The 18,341-nt window shown below is 54.0% G+C and overlaps 1 protein-coding gene and 1 pseudogene across 1 annotated transcript in view; one reads left to right on the forward strand and one right to left on the reverse strand.

Moving 5' to 3' along the window:
- The window catches only part of CDH23 (cadherin related 23), a 405,959-nt gene that overhangs the window by 224,193 nt on the left and 163,425 nt on the right, over positions 1-18,341 (reverse strand). The window contains exons 7-8 of the mRNA XM_078077622.1: positions 7,891-8,085; positions 4,144-4,272 (exon numbers count right to left, since the gene is read on the reverse strand). Of these exons, the coding sequence (XP_077933748.1) occupies positions 4,144-4,272; positions 7,891-8,085 (324 nt within the window). The remainder of the gene's footprint in view (positions 1-4,143; positions 4,273-7,890; positions 8,086-18,341) is intronic.
- Positions 9,966-10,082, forward strand: LOC118530476 (U2 spliceosomal RNA; annotated as a pseudogene).

Raw genomic sequence — 18,341 nt, forward strand, 5'->3', positions numbered from 1 at the left:
AGGCTAAAGGTGCACAGGCCTCCAGGGTCCCAGCTCCTTGTGGTGGGAAGAGCAGTATGGTGAGGGGGCTAGGGGTTTCTGTCTAGGCTCAAATCCTTTGAGTGAGTTACTTGATCTCTCACTGGCTTGTTTTCCCCACCTATAAAATGGGTATAACAGCCCCCACTCCTCAGCAACTGATATGTGTACAGTGCTTAGAACCACACCCAGTACACAGCAAATGCTATAAAAGTGACTGTCACCGTTCAAGCATCTGATGAAAGCTCAGGTGCCTCTTCCCAGACAATGCATGCCAATGCTGTGCCCCATAGTTTCAGCATGTTTGGACTCCCTAGCACCCCAGATTCATAATCCGTACCCTGGAGCGAAGGCGTCTTCTGGGTGTTAGAGAGCGAGAACAGCTAACAGCCCAGGAAGGGCTAGCACTCGGTAAGTACCTACTCTGTACCAAGCACTGTGCTGGGCACCCAACACAGGTACTCTCAAGTTTTCCTCACAAGCCCCAACAAGGGGGAGTGCGGGAGGAAACAGGCTCAGAAGGTTCCAGTATTGGCTTCAAGTCACAAGGTGTGGTGAGTGGGTGGGGCGAGGGTGACTGGGGAATGGAGGCCTGTGCTGGGGTGGGTCTGGGGGACTCCACTGCTCTGTGGCAGAGGGGACAGGCCCAGGGCTTGGCGCCCAGTAAGGTGTGCCGAAGACAGGGGTGGGCGAGGGGTGCGAGGCAGCCCCGGCCTCTGAGGTTTGGGTACTGGTGAGGAAGTCCAGGCAGATTTGAGAGGAGCTGAGACTCCTCTAGAAGGAGCTTGTGTCTCCCCTTCTGTGGCCTGCCTTTCCCAGAGCAGCCTGCCAGGACAGGAGCTGGAGCGGGAACCCACGGGGCGGTGGGGGCCTCAGGGGTCCCGGCCCATCTCTCTCCCCTGGGACCGCCTTCCCCATTTCCATGACAGGATTAAGGACTGAAAAGGTGGACGGCAGTCTGCTCCGGGAGTGGGAGGTGCCTGTGGGGGGGGTGGGCGTGGGAGCTGGAGGGGACTTCCGACAAGAGCTGGCACAGCAGATTCTGAGGCAGAAAATCCTATTTCTCAGGCCTTAATTCCAGTCAATTCCAGTCAAAGGGCTGATAGGCATCAGCTGGCAGTAATTTGTGCAGTTTATCTGCTCTTTTCACCTTCTATCGGTCCTTCACTGACGGGCAGGCCGACATGCCGCTGCTCGAGTGAGGAAATTAAAATTTGATGCAATAATCCCAAATAAGAAGGATTTTATGAGGTAATATATACACTTTAGATGAGGCATGCTGGCCCGATACACTGATAGAGAGAGGCATACATGCTGGGAGCCGCAGATAAAGAGGAAGAGCAAGGCAGAGTGGGCAAGGGTCCGACCGGAGGCCCCGGGCCGGCAGCGGCCAGGCTGGGAGCGGGGACGCCTGGGTCCTCGGGGCGAGGAAGCTGAACAGGCCACGGTGCTCCTCGGCCCTGGCCGGCCTGGGAAGTACGGAGTTAAGTCAGGGTTCCACACTGTAAAGCGACATGCAGGGACCGGATCAAGGCATGGAAACCGATTAGAAGCCTGGAAAAATCAGGCTTGGAGCATAAGGGAATTGGCCTGCAGCAGAAAAAGCTGTGCTAGAGACATGGAAATGGGAGCACTCCTTTCAAGTGCGGGGGCAGGGAGGAAAGGCAGAGCTGTGTGCACGTGAGATAATTCTGTGGGCGCCCTGGGAGGAGTCCGACACCTCCCAGTTACTTCCTTGTCTGGCTCCTCCGAGCCCAGTCGTGACCCAAGTGGTGGGGCTCAGACCTGCCCCCTGGGAGCTCCCGAGGCATTGGCTTTAGCAGTCTCACAGCGCCCAAGGGACAACCGACTCATAACCGCTGCGAGTGAATGCCTTGCTGGGGACTCTACACGAGCATGAGCATGCGATCTCCACTCCTTAAAACCCTCAGGGTAATGGAGGCCCTGCTGCAGACAGGACCAGTCCGTTTCCCAATGAGGCAGCGGTCCACAGTGTGTGGGATTTGGCCAAGGCGAGTGCAGGGACCTGCTCCGAGTTTCTCTGGCTACGTGGCCACCATAATGTCCTCACTTCAGTCAACAAGTTAGCTTTGAGCACCTTCTCTGCACTCAGCCCTGGGCCCGATGTTCTGGGAGACCAGGTCCCAGAGACTCAGGCTCCTCGATTACCAGAAGCTCCAAAATAACCCACCCGCACATTGGTGAGCATCATAGGTGCAACTATAATTCAGTAGTAAATTACGCAAGCCAGGGAGAATCCACTCTACCAGAGCTGAGGGGAAAGAAATGGCTGGCTATGTCTGTGGGCTGGTGGGGATGAAGCCAGGGGAAAAAATTCTAAGAAAGGTGGCCAGTAAGCTGGGAACCAACAGATGGGCAGATTTTGGATTGGTGACAGGAACAGGCATGAGGGTGATGAGGATGGTAGGATGGTGAGAGGACTGGTCTGACCAGGGCATTGTTCATTTGATTGTTCGTTCGTTCGTTTGTTCATTCATTCATTCATTCATTCATTCATTCCACAAACCCATCCTTAGCACCCCTGATGTGCTATGCCCACAGCAGACCCCATCCCTGCTGAACTATGCGTCCGGTCCAGCAGGGAAACAGAGGCTGAGCAAGCTGTCCAAAGGTGCTGAGTGCTAAGAAGGGGATGTCCAGGGGCCAGGGGCAGTTGGAAGGCCCCACCTCCTCTGAAAGGTCAGGGAAGGCCTCCCTGGGCTGAGAAGATGTGGGCGTAGCAAAGAGATTTTTGAAGGAGATAGCCTTTAGTCTCAAAAGCCAGAGGACCTGCTGTCCATGGACCACTAAGAAAGAGCAGATTAGGGTAGGGGGCATTGAGATGTCCCCCTCTACCCTAAATTCAGCTTCAGACACCTGCAACAGGAGACCAAAGGGCATCTTGCTTGTTAGATCTTCCAGCCCACACCTGGCCCCGATAAGGAAGTGGCTACCCCCAGACACCTGGAGACAGAAGCAGAGTGCTTTCAGGATGCCATGGTCAGGATGGACCATAGTCTCCAAACTGGAGGTCGGCCTTCCCTGGCCTGTGGTGGCCTACAGGTAGTCTGCACCCTGGCCAAGGGAAGCCTGTCTCTCACTCATACCTAATTCTGTGAGCCCGTGCAGGTGGGGCCCCTAACACCCACATGTTCAGGTGGGTGCCCTACTTGGCTCTCAATGTTTTGCGTCCTTCCTCTAAGCACGCTGAGTTCCCTCAAAAGGAAGGGCACGTTTTTCTTTCCATAAGAGCGGCCCCCCAAGCTGCATGTCCAGGGGTTGTAGCTGCCCAGAGAAGCCAGCTTTTCTTAATTTAGCCGCGCAGTGTGTGTGTGCTTTATTCTAGTTTGTACAGAAGCATGGATGGCTACCAGACAAGGGCTGGTGAGCCAAGCTGCCCACCCCCTGCCCCTGCCAAGCGGGCAGTAGCATGCTTGGTTCTTTAAGACCCCCGGTCACAACTGACTGGACCAGAGGCAGACACAGGGCCCAAGGGCAGCCAATTTATAGCCTGGCTGGAGCTCTGTGACCTTGTGACATGGCACAAAATCAGGAGCACACCCAATCAGATGCCTCTTTTGAAAACGTGGGACTTCAGAAATCCAAAGATGAAGCAGTTAGAAGGGCAACTGGAGCTGTGTGCTCTCCGAGAAGAGCCAAGCCCGAGAGGACCGGGGAGTGGAGAGCACAGTGCTTCCACCTTGGGCAGAGCTAGTTGGCTGAGAGAGGCAGACTGACCCATGGGGAATGCGGCTGAGCCCAAATGTGATTTGGTAAGCCTGGCTGAGTCCAAGTCTGCTCTCCAGACCAGGCTGGTTCCACAGGCGTCCCTCTCATCCCACATCAATCTTTCTGAACTGCCCCTCTTAGTTTATACTAGTAAGTCTTTGTGTTTTTACCCCTTGGAGCCCTCTGGAGATGAAGTGAGAGGGTGAGGACATGGGACGTGGTGGTGTGGTATGAAGAGGAGGTTGGGCTTTCACTGGGCTAAGACACCCAACACTGACATGCATAGGGACTGAGGGGAGTAAGAAACGCCAAGGAAGAGCCTGTCCGGCCAAACAGGGCCCCCATCCCTAAGAGAAGCTCAGAGGGGAGTCCCCCGAGGGCCACGGAGCGTCTTACCGGAGGAGAATGCTCGTAGATGTTAGTGCTGTAAGGCAGGTTGATGAAGATGGGGTCCATGTCCTGGACATCTGTGATGACGATGGCTAAGTTGGCCAGGGTGGACAGAGGCCTGGTCTTGTCTTGATCCTTAGAGGACAAAGAATACACAGCCTGAGGGGGTGACACTGTTGACACGCACACATGTGCGTGCACACACACACACCATCTGAACACACATGACACCCATGTGCACAAACATGTGTGCCCATGGATGCAAGTGCTCTGGGGGAGCACTTAGTACACAGAAGTTCGAGAACTCGAAGAACCCACAGTGATCTTTGACCTGTGCAGGAAAAGATAAACAGGGCCCCCCAGTCCTGGCAGAAGGTGGCTTGTCCAATGTCACAAAGCAGGGTTGGATAGAGTCAGATCTCCTGCCCCCAGCCCAGCCTCGGCCTGATCATCCCAGACATGTCATGGGTGGGATGACTGGCTTGGGGTCAAGAGATGGTACTGTCCTTAGCAACTTCTCTTGATTCAGACAGAGGGCCACTGGCCCTCGCCATACCCACTTCCTGCCCCCTCTCATCCCGGGGCAGCAAGGGAATGACCAGGATGGGTGTTCCTCAGAAGAAAGGCCCTCTGACAGCAGAGGGGGCCACTCTGAGACCCCTGCCCTGTACCCAAGGTTTACTGGTCAAGCAAGTTTTCTGGCAGAACCAGCAGGGGGAGCTCCAGGGCCTGTGACATTTGGGGGACTCCAGGAAGAAATCCTGAGAGGTCATGCGGGCCATCCGCCTGTGGCCAGGCAGGCAATGTTTAAACCCTCCTAGTCAGTTGGAAATTTAGCCTTAGGAAAGCTCGTCAAGAAAGGAAACCAGAAACACAGCTTCTATAGCCCTAACGTACACAGCCCACCATGATAAACTGTTTAAATAGCCCTCTGTTATTGAATGACAATAACCCATGGGAATAGACTCCGAGCTGAGAGCAGATGAGGTTGCACGCACGGTGCTAGCACCTGTTTGCTTCTGTGGATACCATGTGCCCAGTATTCAGATATATTAACGGAGACTCAGAGAGGTTATTCAGATACGAGACTCACAGAGGTAACTTGCCCAGAGTCACACAGTGGGTAAGTGTGTAGCCAGGACTCAACTCAGATCCTTCTGCAATGAAAACCTGCCCTAACTGCTTTGATCTGGGGCCCTAACATCAGCTCAGGCCCTGACTTGCTGGGTTGCTTCGAATAGATTCTCTTCCCTCTTGGGGTCTCAATTTCCTTCTCTGTGAGATGAAGGGGCTCAATGCAAGGACCTCCATGGACCCTTGGGCCTGTAAATTCTCTGGTCTTGGATTTGAAGAGTGACTGCACTCTGATTAGGTCTTCCTTGATCTGGGGGGACCGGAGCGATGCAAAGCATTCCTCCCATGACAACAAGCCTAGAGCCTGTCCCTGCCCTCCGGATAGAGAAGTGCAGCAGAGCCTTTGGGAAGGGAAGGCAGATTGTCCTAGGAGTCCTCAGGGGCAGCCATGGAGAGGGCGAGGGACTTCGGGGGGAGGACTGGGTACAGCAGGGTGGAGGAGGTCTGCATGCAGGAAGAGCCACTGGGGAGACAGCCTCTCGGGCTCCAAGACAATGGAAACCCACGGCCCAGGCTTGGGGACTGCCCCTAGTGTGAGAGCTCTTGGTCAGGGACCTGAACAACCAGGCAGACAGGGCCAGACTAGGAGGAACAGAAGTCCCTTGACCTTTTGAGCAGGGGAGGCCAGTGGTTCTCATTTACCATTACCAGGCTTTGCGTGTAGGTGGCTTTGTCCAGCCTGGCACCTGCCCTCCCTGTCCCACAGTCTCAGGGCCACAGCCCTGCTCCTGCCACAGATCCCCCCATCCAGCTTACCTCGGACTCTGGGGCTGGGGAAAGGGGATGGCAGTGGACATACGTGGCCGGGCAGGCACCTCGCCAGGCTCCCAGCTAGCAGTCTCAGCAGCCGCTCCCCGGGAAGTCCTCCCGTTTCCCCACCTGCTGCCCACCCAGGGGTGGCTGGGAGCCCACACTGCTCCCTGCGACGCCCCACAGGAGAATCTCCTTGGGGAAATGTCCAGCAGCCAAGGGCACCGCGCCAGGCCTGAGGGGGGCCGCGCTTCAGGGGCGGGAGCCATCCGTGCAGAAGGGCCCCTCCTGTTCCGCAGCTTCCAGGCCTGCTCGCCAGCAAGATTAACAGCAATTTAACTGTATTCACCATCTCAGCTGGAGCCCAGGCCTCTTGACAGGTCTGGCCACCCAGGTTCTTGCCTGCGCCCGGCTCTGGTCTCTTCCCTGCCCGCCCAAAGCCATTTTCAGGGAAGATGGAAATTACTCCACAGGGACAGGTGCATACAAGAAAGAGAGCAAGCGTCTGTGTGTTTCTGGGCCCGGCGTGTGCAAATGGACGGCAGCTGGAGGGGCACCACGGCTGTGTGTGGGTGCGAGGCCGCGCGCAAGGGCACAGGTGCGTGCAGAGAGCGGGTTCCGGTCTTGCACACCCCCTTGATCCCAGAAGTCAGGTTTACGAAGAGCAGGACACATGACCTCCTGGGGGAACCCACACTTAACCAGGGGAGAAGGAAAGAATGTGAATGGCACCCGCAGTGGCCTCCCCAGGAAAAGCGCGCATTTCCTGGCTCCTGGGGACTCTCTACACCTTGCCCAAGCCCGGGGAAACCCCATCTTTCAAACCGGACCCTTGGCCTAGTCCATGTGCCTTACCCCAGGATCTGGGCTCTGTGACCTGCAGTGCAGGTCTGAGCCCCCAGTGCAGCCGTGACATGGGGCCAGGGGGGATGCTGGGGGTCAGGCAAATGGGTCCTGATGGGTCAAGAGGGACTCCTGTAACTCGTTTCACACTCGGCCTGAGCTTTGTAAACAGAAATCTTAGGGACAAGAGGCCGGCTCTCGCCCTGCTGCCTGCTGAAGGCTTCAGCTTGACCTGGAAACAGAGGGAGGAGCCCGCAGGAGAGGAGTGCAGGGCCGGGAGCCTGCTCGGGGTTTGGTCTGCCTGTCCCCCAGGCCCTCGCAAACAGCAGGCCACAGAAGCCAAGCGGCTGTGATGATCTGGAAACTCAGAAACTTCTGGCCACGGGGCACCGGACTGCTGTCAGACAAACTGGGTTTGTGTTCTTGCTCCCCACGACTCATCGGTGTGTGAGTCTCAATGGTGTCAGCCATAAAATGGGACAATTATTCCCTTCTCTCTCCTCCCTCTCCAGCCTGACTAATCCCGGAATTCCCAGGACCCAGCACGGTGCTTGGTGCACATGGGAGGGCCCTCCTGTGTAAGTGTCACCACTCGGGAGCAGTGGCCAGGATGCCCGGACCCTCTGTCGCCTGCGTGTAGGGTGGTGTCAGGACACTGCTGGGCTGCCACCTCTGTCTGAGGTTCCAGAGAGCGAGGGGACACCCCACACTGTGAACGTGCTACAGGGTTTCAGTGCAGGCTCTGGAGTGCAGCGGCTGGGTCACCATGGGCAATGACCTGAATTACTCCTGGACCTCAGTTTCCTCATCTGTAGAATGGGTAACTTAATATTACGTAGGAGATAGGGCTGCCGTGGGGTTTAATGGAGACGATCCATCTGAGTGCTCGGCACAGCACCGCTCCCGTTCTTATTGTGACTATTGCCAGCATCGCTATTACAGAGCCTGGACCAGCAGGGAAGGACGCTGGTGTCCCGTTGCTCTCTCCCAGGGCGGGAGGAGGCAGACCTCCGGGGCGGCACTCACCGTGGCATTGACGGTGAGCTGGTAGGCCTGCGTGGTCTCGTAGTCCAGCTCCCGGACCACTGTGACAATGCCGCGGGCGCTGTCGATGGCGAAGAACGGGGAGGGGGGCTGGAAGGAGTAGAGGACGCTGCCCCCTGCACCCAGGTCGGGGTCTGTGGCGTTCACGATGAAGATGGGCGTCCCCACCGGCGTGTTCTGGGGGTGAAGCAAAGCAAACAAAAGGGTGAGTGGTGCTCGGAGCAGCTAACTTTGTCGGTGACTATTCCCCCAAAGCCCATTAACCACGTCCCTCCAGCCAACCAGACCTGCGGCTTTGTCATTTTTATTCTAAGAGGGTTGAGAGGAATTTAAAATGCAGTATCTATTTTTTTTTCCCTTTTTTTGATGGCCTCCTGGTGGCTATAACAACACCAGTTCTAAAGATGATCTGCTCATCCTGGCGTTCTGGAGGAGGGCCTTTTGGTCCCCAAACCCCTGTTTCTTGGCGGTGTCGCTTCCTCTGTGGAGTGGCCCTTGGCTGCCCATGCCTCGGGGCCGGGGCTGCTCTGGGGGGCCCCCGGGAGTCTGCGTGTCGGGAGGCTTCATGGGCGGGGAGCTGAGAGGTGTGTGCCGCAGGCAGGTGGCAGGGGGCCTTGAGGGCTTTGCCTGGCCCCACAGAGGTTCCTTGGGTTGCCCTGGGGAAGGGCATCCACATGCCATCCCTGGGTCACAGCAGCCTGCCACGAGAGGCCCACAAGACCCACTCGAATGGTACCACCTCCTGGGAGCCTACCATGATTCCCTCTGCTACACACTGTGTATAGACCCCTGCTCTTTTCTGACTTGGGGTCTCTGGTTAAATGTTAACTTCCTCATGGAGCCTTCCCGACCCCTAAGGCAGGTCAGCCCCTGCCATGCCCCCACCCTCCACCACTGTTTATACTAAGGTTCCCACCTCACCCAGGGGATTTTCATCATCCGCCTATCTTCTGTAATTCCTTGGTCAGTGCCCATCTTCCCTCACCGCACAGGTACCCCACGGAAGCCACAGGGCTCCAGCTGCCTAGCCTAGCTCCGTGCCTGGCACACGGCAGGTGTTCCATCCATAGCCTTTCTGAAGATGCTGAGAGCCCTCAGCGCATGCTCAGGCTCTGTGTGCATCTCTGCCCAACTGCCGGCTCTCATCACCGCAGCGCCCACCTCAGTGCCCGACATGGAAGCTGTGCCTGTGGAATACTGGGTGAGGGGATTTATTCATAATTTAGCAGGCTGTGGGCACACCGGCAGATAGGCAATCCGATGAGGCTCTTCACAGAGACAAAGGGTACAAACAATCCCTGCTCCCGCTGACTGAGTGTCCTTTGAAAAGGAAGCTAAGGCTCAGAGAGGTTAAGTAACTTGCCCAGGTCACACAGCTAAGCAGTGGGAGAAGAGGGCCTGGAGTTCAGGGCTGGCTAATTCTAAGCCACTGATCTTATGCTCTGTACTGAATACTTCTCCAAAACACTGAGGGCAATTCTTTCCCTACCTCCTCTCTATGGTGCTGAGCTCAAGTGCCCCCAGGGGTGGTACCTCCCAGCCAGCAGCGTGGGACTAGCCCGTTAGGTCCCTCACGGCACAGATAATATTCCTGGCCCTGTGTTTATTCCCATTGGGATGATGACTGGGTCCCTTTGGACATCTGTAGGGTTCTTTTCAAGGAGGGCACCCACACTGCTGCCTCCTCCCTGTGCTGCTGGCCATGACCTGGGCCCTGTGTCATTGCTTTGAGCAGCTTCTGTCCCTGGGTCATGCTCGCAGCCCTGTCCCGGGATCATCTGCTTGAGGCAAGGGTGTTCTTTATAAGACCCCCCTGTCGGGCTGGAAAGGGCTTCTGGAGAACAAGGCTATGGAGCTGCCTCTGTTTCTTTCTGAGTGTGCTGACTCTCCCCCATCACTACACAAGTGCCAGGCTCCTAATCTATCTTCCCATCAACACAGAGGACAGGAGGCCCCTCTCCTCCACACCATCCATGACTCCCCGGTGCCCCTTGCATAGAACACAGGCCCACATGCCTGGCCCTGTCTCCTCCTTCACACTTTATTTCCTGGCAGGCATCCCTTCTTGGCCTCTTGGCTAAGATCATGTGTAGCATCTATTTGTATTGGTTTAATATTTTCTGGTAGGTAGAGCTATTTGTACTTCTCAAACCCAGCAGGCTGCCTCACGCCTTGGGGCTTCTGAACCTCCTTTTCCTTTGCTAGGCCTTCCCTCCTCAGCTCGGTGGCTTGGAAAACAGATGCTCTCTTTCCCTCCAGAAGAGAATCAAGTGTGCAAGGGGGCAGAGTGGACAAGTGCCAGGATTTCAGGGATTGACAGACTCTGTCGGAACCCCAGCCTTGCTGTGTGTCTTTGGGTTACTTAATCTCTCTGATCCTTAATCCCTTCTCTGTCCACTGAAGTTAATAATATCCCATAGGGTTAGGGTGAAGAGAACATGAGCTCCTGAGTGCAAATTCCCCAGCATATAATAAATGCTCAGAAATGGGCAGTTGTAATGTTGTCATCTTGTGCCTGCTGGAGGACTGCAGACAAGAATGCCTTCGAGGGGAGGGCAGGCAGGTGTCAAGAAGCACTATGAATATTAATGATAATACTGTGCTGGGCATTCCCTGTCTGCACCCCCCAGATCACTGAGTACCCTGCTCTGTGTCCCCCTCCCCACCCCAGGGAGACCTCAGTGGATTGCTTCCAGCCCCAGGTTCCCTTGCAGGCTGGCTTCTGCCCAGGGAAGGTGCTAGTAGGAGCTTAGAGTTTGGGAAAGAGTCAGGAGGAGAGTTTGGGTATTACTTTTCCACTCCTTCCAGCTCCAAGTCAGCAGCCCCTGCTCCTTGGCCGCAGCCTTCAGTGGGCTCCCTAAGCCCCACTATCCCCTCCCCTTCCCCCTCCAGCCCTAGGAGCTCCTGCTGGTCCCAGGTGCCTCAACATCCCTTAATGCCCTGTAGCCCTGCCCACCCTCTGTCAGGGTCTCTTCACTGAAATGCCTTTGTTGGAACTGAGATGAACTGTTTCCTGGGGGACTTGTTGGGTGCGGGCACTCTGCAGATATACACCCTGGGCCACAAGGTGCAGAGCCCTGAAGTCTGAGCTCCCCTGGTGCTGGGCTTGGTGGAGCCAGCCCCCACCCCAACAAGCTGCCACAATGGCACTGGTTTTGAGATCTTTACAAGTCTCTCAGCTAAACTACAGTTCTCCTGCTTCCCCCTGCCCTCTCTAGATCCTATATGCGCATCACACGTGAACACGGGAGTCAGCCCCACACTCCAGAACAAAACATTCCAGTAGGGCCTGGGGTTTCTGCCACGAGAGGGAAGGACATGTCCCAATTTCAGAGCAGCCAGTCCCCCGGGAGGCAGCTCGAAAGCATGTCAGAGCACATCCCACAAGGAGCCAGTACCCAGAGGAGAGGGATGGCTCCCACGAGAATGTCAGCTCTCCAGGCCCCTGCCTCGGGGAGGAGGGGACATTTCACCCATGCATACCTCATGGTCCGGGGCAAAGGCTCTCTGGGCAACTGATCAGACGATTTAAAAGCAAGATCCAAGAAGACAAGGAGAAAGGGGAAAAAGAAGGAATGGTCCTGTGTCTGACCTTCTTAGATTATGTTTCATGCCCTGCAGTGAAAACCCATTTAATTTCTGCATAACTTAGAAAAGGTTTTAAATGGGCCTGGCAAAGAGCCATTCATATACTTAGAAGGGACAAGCCATTGGAGAGAAAAGAATGCTGACTTCCTGCATTTCAGATCCTGGATGCCATGCTCGATCGGGGATATGGGGGCGCGGCACTCATCAGCACCTACACTGGGGGGGCTTTTCCAAGCACCCAGCTGCTGCTTCATGCAAATGTGCAGATGTGTCCCTTTAAAGGTCTACACCTTCCATGTGAGCAGATTTCCTCTATGGGCTTCCGAGTACACTGCAGACAGTAGAACTTGGTGGCTCAGAGCATGGCCTCTGAGTCGGACTCCCTAAGTTTGAGTCCGAGCCTTTCTACGTACTGGCTGGAGACCTCAAGCATATGCTGAGCTCCCCTGGCGCTGGAGCTTACTCTTTCAGCCTCAGTTTCCCTGTGTAAAGGAAAACGTAAGAATGGAGCTGTTAACAGTACCTACCCCCAGAGTTGTGAGAAAGAATTACCCGAGACAAGGTGTGTGTGTGTGTTGGGGGGAAACTTCTCGCTGAGCCAGGCACTTGGCAATATTGAGCAATACTCAATAAATGGCCGTTGCAGTTATTATTATGGTAATAAAATACCATCACAAGCAGCGTGAGATGAGTTCTATTTAAAGGGGGGTATTAAAAACAGCCAATCAATCTCTTTATCATGAACTTAGACAAATGGGCATTTTAAAATTCAGAAAGAGACCGTCTCTGTTGATTAGTTCATGGCTGCTGCAGAGGGGTTCAGGGTGGGAGAACTTCGGGAGACCCTCCCCAGGGGGATTGGGGGGCCTGAGGAAGGCATGGGAGGGGCGCCTGGAGGCAGCTCCTGAACACGGAGGCCAGGCCTGACCGTGCACCGCTCAGGGATGGTTTGAGTGTCGGAGCAGGAAGGAGCCTTGGGGATTATCTAGTCCTGTCTCCCCAGATTACTGATGATAAGAGTGAGGGGCTGTGCCTGGCTCTAGGTCTCCCAGGCGGTGAAAGGCAGAGCCACGACCTCAAATATAATGCCTTGCCTTTATATATAGCACTTTCTTCACGCCACCCATAGATGTGAACCACTGCCTCCCTGCCCACACTTTTCCCAAGTAAAGATGCTCTTTACACCCACAGTTCTGGGTGGCCAAGTTTGTACCAAGTGACTTCAGACCTAGGCCACATCTGAGGTAATCACCTGACTCAAATGGGCCAATCAGATGGGGCCTGGCCCCGTTAAATCCATTTTCTGCAGAACCTGAAAAAGAAGGTTCTTGCTATCTGGTTAGGGCTGGAGTGGGCACCATGGCAAGCCGAGCGCCACACAGAAGCCACCATTTCCGGGGTGGCAGAGAAGCCATGGGCCGAGGAAGCCCAGCTGCAGTGACGGTAAATGGAGCACAGTGAGGGAGAAAAGCAGAGACACACGCCTCTGAGGGCCTCCCCTGCCCTGGTCTTCACAGGCCCTGTCTGGACTTTGCTTCCTGTCCCTGGCTGTGATGCAGAGACCCCATGTGGACTGTCCTTCCTATGGCTACCCCCTTGGCTTGCCCTGTGCTCCATGGGTCTCGGCTCCCTCCCCGCCCACGCCCACGGTACCCTCAGAATGCATCCAGCCCCAGGCAAGGCCTCCTCCTTCCTGCAGCTCTGCCCCAGGCTGAGCCTGATTCTTGCCTGCTGGGATTCCGTCCTTTTAATGCCCCCGGCTGGGCCACAGAGAGCAAAGCTCCCTACCACTGCTCCTAGACTGCTGGGGGCAAGGGAGGTAATAAGGGGGAGCAGAATAAAACAGCCTAGATGAAGGAATGCTGGCTCCCTCTCTTTTTTAAGTGTCCCCAGACACTCTTTTTAACATGCAAATCCAGTCAGGTCACTGCAGTGATCAGCATGAATGTGGGGGTGGCAGGGGTGGGAAGGGGACAGCTTGTTCACCGGCTTGACAACATCAGCCAAGACAGGCCTGGAGGAGGGATGCCCTACAAAGCCAGGCTCTGCCCACAAGGAGACCAGGGGGAAGGTACCCCTCTGGTGTCTAGGCTTGGGGTTCAGGGGTCTACAGAACCATTGCCAGGGTGGGTCTGGGCTGCAGAGGCAGGGCCAAAAGGCCCATTTTGGCTGAGGTGGGCTGCCCCATTCTAGGGCAACTTCTTGCGGCAAATTTATGATGGAAACTGGCTCTGAGTCCAACTTCTTGTTGAAAAGGAACAGCTGGTCTTTGGAGGAAAGGTTCCAGGCCTCTTGGCCTGCTTCTCTGACCAAATTCTGCTCCCAGGACCCCTTCCTCCATGGCCACTCCTCCCCTTGCCCAGTCCTGCCCACTCCCTCAGAACTTCTGGTCCCTTTCAAGGGAAATCTCCCCAAACACCCTGCCCCGGTCTCCTGGGAGGTGGGGAGCAGTGTTTAGGCATCATCCCCTGCAAACCCCTGGCCTGCCAGGTGGATCCTCTCAGCAGGGGCCCACTCTGGGCAGGTCGCAGACAGGGCAGGCCCTGCCTCTTCCAGTTCCCGCTTAAGCTCCACTTTAAGCTCCACATCACTTCTGATGGACCTGCTGTAAATGGGCCACCCTGTGCAATTCAGAGACAAATAAATCTTTTTGCTACTCCTGGGGTGACAAGGGAATAGACTCTGAGAAAGTTCTGCTGTGCAAGGGATCTTGTTCGTTAATAATAATGATAAATAGCTCACTTCTCACATGCAGTGTGAGTTACATTACACTCCAGGCTTCTACAGAGGTGGCTCAGGGTGCTCACTGGAACGGTGGGGGTGCAGGCAGAGGGGAGGAAGAGGGCCGGGCGGGCAGAGAGGCAGAGAGGGAGGGTAAGGAAGGGGGCGGGGAGGGAGAAGAAGGTGATGGGGGCAAAGGAAGATAGGAGGGGATGGTGAAAGGGCCAAACTGGGGAGCAGAGGGCGATGGGGGTGAGTGGGGGAGCACTCATAAGAAGAGAGAGGGAAGGAAAGACAGAGGAAGGAACTGGAAGGAAGAGAAAGCAACACTGCAGAGGAGAAGTTGTGAAGAAAGGAAAAGAAGTATAAGAGTTCAAAGCGCCTAGAGAAAGGAAGATAGGAGAAAGAGGAGAATCACGCCATCCCCGCTCATCTTTGCGGTGTACCCTCCTCAATTCGATTTATTCTGTATCCTCAACCAAACCTCCGCAACAAGCCCTACCATTTCCACCGTAGGTGCCATCTCCAAAGGTGTTATTAATATTTATGGAATGCTTGCTGGATGCCGCCACAGTCTTTAATATCTTATTATAAAGCCTGTTATAAAATGCATTAGTAATAAATTCCTGACAGATGGAGTTCTGACAAGGTGCAGGCGCCTCGGTGGATCTGAGCTGGGAACAGACACTCCTGGAAACACGTGTGTGCTGCTCAGAGGCTGGGGGGCTGGGCCCCGGGGAGGGGTGGGGGAGGGGAGGGGCTCAGTTCTCCACCCTCAGGCCTGGGGGGGTTGGTCAACAAATCTTATCTCATCACCTCCTTTTCTTGGGGCAGGAATGAAAGCTCTGAGAAATGAAGCAACCTGTCCCAAGTCACACAGCTTGTAAGTAAGTGGTGGAATTAGGATTCAAGTTCAGGTCACCTCTGTGTCCCCAGACCTCAGGGACCCCAAAGATGAAGGTGGAGAGTGGGCTCAGGGCCCCTGCTCAAGCAGGGCTGATTCATTTACTCTCCTCTATCGAAGGGCTGGGGATGACATGGGAACTGAAGACAGGGGGCTCTAGGTAGTCTGCGTTAGAGAAGGGAGTGCTGATGGGGAGCTTGAGCCCCCCCCAAAAAAAATTCAGAAGGAAGAGAGTATCTCAAAATTTGCACACTTCCACTGGGAATCAGGATATGGGCTCCCACTGTGCTAAGAAGTCAGAAGTAAAGGCCTTTCTGATGGGGGGGCTCCTGGGGCAAGGGGGGGCACCTGTGTTTGTTTCCATCGAATGCCAAAGCAGGTGCCAGTTCACTGGTGACTCTGGAGGCAGAGGCCTACTGGCGTCTTGGGGAGGGTGTCATTCCAAATGCAAGGAGATGTGGGATATATTTCTTTCTCCAAGAGGCAAGAAATAGCGTGCAGGCTCCAGCTGAGAGCAGGTCCAGAGAGAACAACAGTGCTGTCTCAGGTGGCCCTGTTTAGTCAGGGAATGTGCCCACCAGCTTGTGCACACGCCCGCATGCATACAGCAGGCTCTCTAGCACCTCCCTCTGCAGAGGAGTCAGGAGGAGATCATTTCACAACATCTCTTCTCTCCATTAGCGTCTGCTCTCTCTCGGATGATGTGAGCGAGACTCCAAAATGTGCTGGGTCTGAGCTGGGCAGGCTGCCAGGTGGAGGCACCAGCTCTGTGGGCAGAAGGAGCCCCACAGGGCTGAGCTCTGAGTCCCACACACCCTGACATGAGTCGAGGACTTTCCCAGCTATTCCACTCCTTGGAGCCAGCTCAGTGCTCTCCCACCCCTGAGTCCCTACTTCCTTCTTGGCCCCCAGCTGTGTACTGCCCATTCTGAATCCTAGGAAGACACTCACCAAAGTGCCGAGCTAAGGCCCCTCCTGACTTCCCTATGTCTGCAAGGGTCTTCGCCTACCAGAGTAATCTTGGACTTGCCCCTCTCTCTTGCCCCCCATTCTTCATCAGGCACCTGCACCTGTCAATTCTTCCTTCCATATTCCCAAATCCTTCCTTTTCTCTTTGCTATTTACCTTGGCCACCCCTGCGGTGACACCTAGCACTGTCACTTGCACATAGAAGACATTCAATAAATGTTTTAACAGAATTGGGACTTCCCGTTCAACATAGCAGATTGAACACATTAATTTATTTCTGTTTTTGTCCAAACCCCTCACCAAAATGACAATATGAAAATTAAAAATGCATAGATCCACAAGGACAAAAAGAACAGGAGAGGAGGCAACAGCAGATGAGAGATGTTGACAAAATCCTGGAAACTGGAAACAGATGGAACCGAGACTGCCTTAGGAAAGAGGGGCAAACCAAAACTCAGGCTGGGGACTCAGAACCCTGGAAAATCTCAGGAGCTGGAGACACCAGGTGAGGCCAAAACCAGGAAGACCAATTGCAAACCTTTAAAGAGTAGTCAGACTCCCAAATGCCTTCCTCAATTTGTGCAGAAGACAGGAGATTTACTTTCTCAAGGGCGAATTAGTCAGGCTCTGGACTCAGGCTGGGAGCTGGACAAGGCACTGAGAACAGGGAGGTTAAATGAAAATCTGCATCTCCCCTCCACTCCTAACCCCGATCAGCCTCTTTAGCCAGTCAGCCTCTTGAAGACTGACAGCCAGGCAGGAGTTAGGGAAACTGGCCCAAGAGAAACACAAACACAAATGTTAATATGGTAGAGTTCTCACAAAGAAACAGCTAGGTCCTCACCTAATCACCCCATAGTGAAGTCCACTGGTCAACAAGAGCACTCCACCCTGCCCTGATCTAACACACACAGAGGGCTTCTAGGCAGCTAAATGTCAACTCACTCTTAAATATAAACAGGCAACTGAGGGTCATGAAACATTTGAGAAGAGCCTCTAATGTGAAAGACAGAGATGGGGGTGGGGTGGGGGAAATGGGAAGGAATAACAAGAATAAGTATCTTTGATAACCTTAGAGAGACAAGACATAGCATCTTTGTTTTTTGTTTTTGTTTTTTTAAAAGATTTTATTTATTTATTTGACAGAGAGAGAGATAGCAAGAGCAGGAACACAAGCAGGGGGAGTGGGAGAGGGAGAAGCAGGCTTCCCGCCAAGCAGGGAGCCCGATGTGGGACTCAATCCCAGGATGCTGGGATCATGACCTGAGCCGAAGGCAGATGCTTAATGACTGAGCCACCCAGGCACCCCAAGACATAGCATTTTTGAAATAAGGACATTCCAAGAGGAAGAGATAGTAGAAATGAAAAACTTAACAGAAGCGTTGGAAGATAAATTTCTGCAAAAGCAGGACAAAACTCAAAGAGATGGAGAATGGGGTAGAAAAATAAGGAAATCAAAGAAGCAGTTCAGAAGATCCAACACCCAACTAGTAGGGGTCCAGAGAGAGGAAACAGGCTAAGTGAAGGAGAGGGAATTAACTGAGAGGTGAGGTAAGAAAATCTCCCAGATCTGAAGGACATGTTTCCAGATGGAAAGAGGCCAGTATGTGTTCAGAAGAGAGACCCACACCACGGCAAAAAACTGTGAAGTTTCCAAACACCGAGTCTTTAAAACAAAATCTTAGATGCTTTCAGAGAGAAAACAAAAGACTACACTCAAAGGGTCAGGAATCAAAATGGCACAGAAGTTCTTAACAGCAACATTATACGCAAAGGAGAAACGATGGCGCATTATGAGGAAAACGATTTCTTTCTAGAATTCTATACCCAGCCAAACTATCAACAAATATGCGTATAGAAAAACACATTTTTCAAACAGAGTAAAAAAAAATTCCCATGAATCCCTTTTCAAGAAATTACCGAAGCGTGTTCTCCCATCAACATGAGGGTGTAAACCAAGAGGAAAATATGGGAACCATGTAGAGAGAGACAAAGAAAGTCACTGGATGATTCCCCTATACCCCACCCCCCTCCATGCCCATTCCACACAGGCCTTTTCACCACCCAGCCTTCAGAAGAGCAAGCAAGCCAGAGCACAGCCAGTCTGGACTGGAGCAGGAGGATGGATGCTCCAAGGAGAACGCTGCCATGAGAAATACAAACTGATAAAAAAATCAATATACTTTTAATAGACTGACAGGAGGTACTTAATTATGTCCGAATATTTAGAATAAATGATAGCTTCACAGAA

The sequence above is a fragment of the Halichoerus grypus genome, chromosome 7 (assembly GCF_964656455.1).
Source record: "Halichoerus grypus chromosome 7, mHalGry1.hap1.1, whole genome shotgun sequence".
Lineage (NCBI taxonomy): Eukaryota > Metazoa > Chordata > Mammalia > Carnivora > Phocidae > Halichoerus > Halichoerus grypus.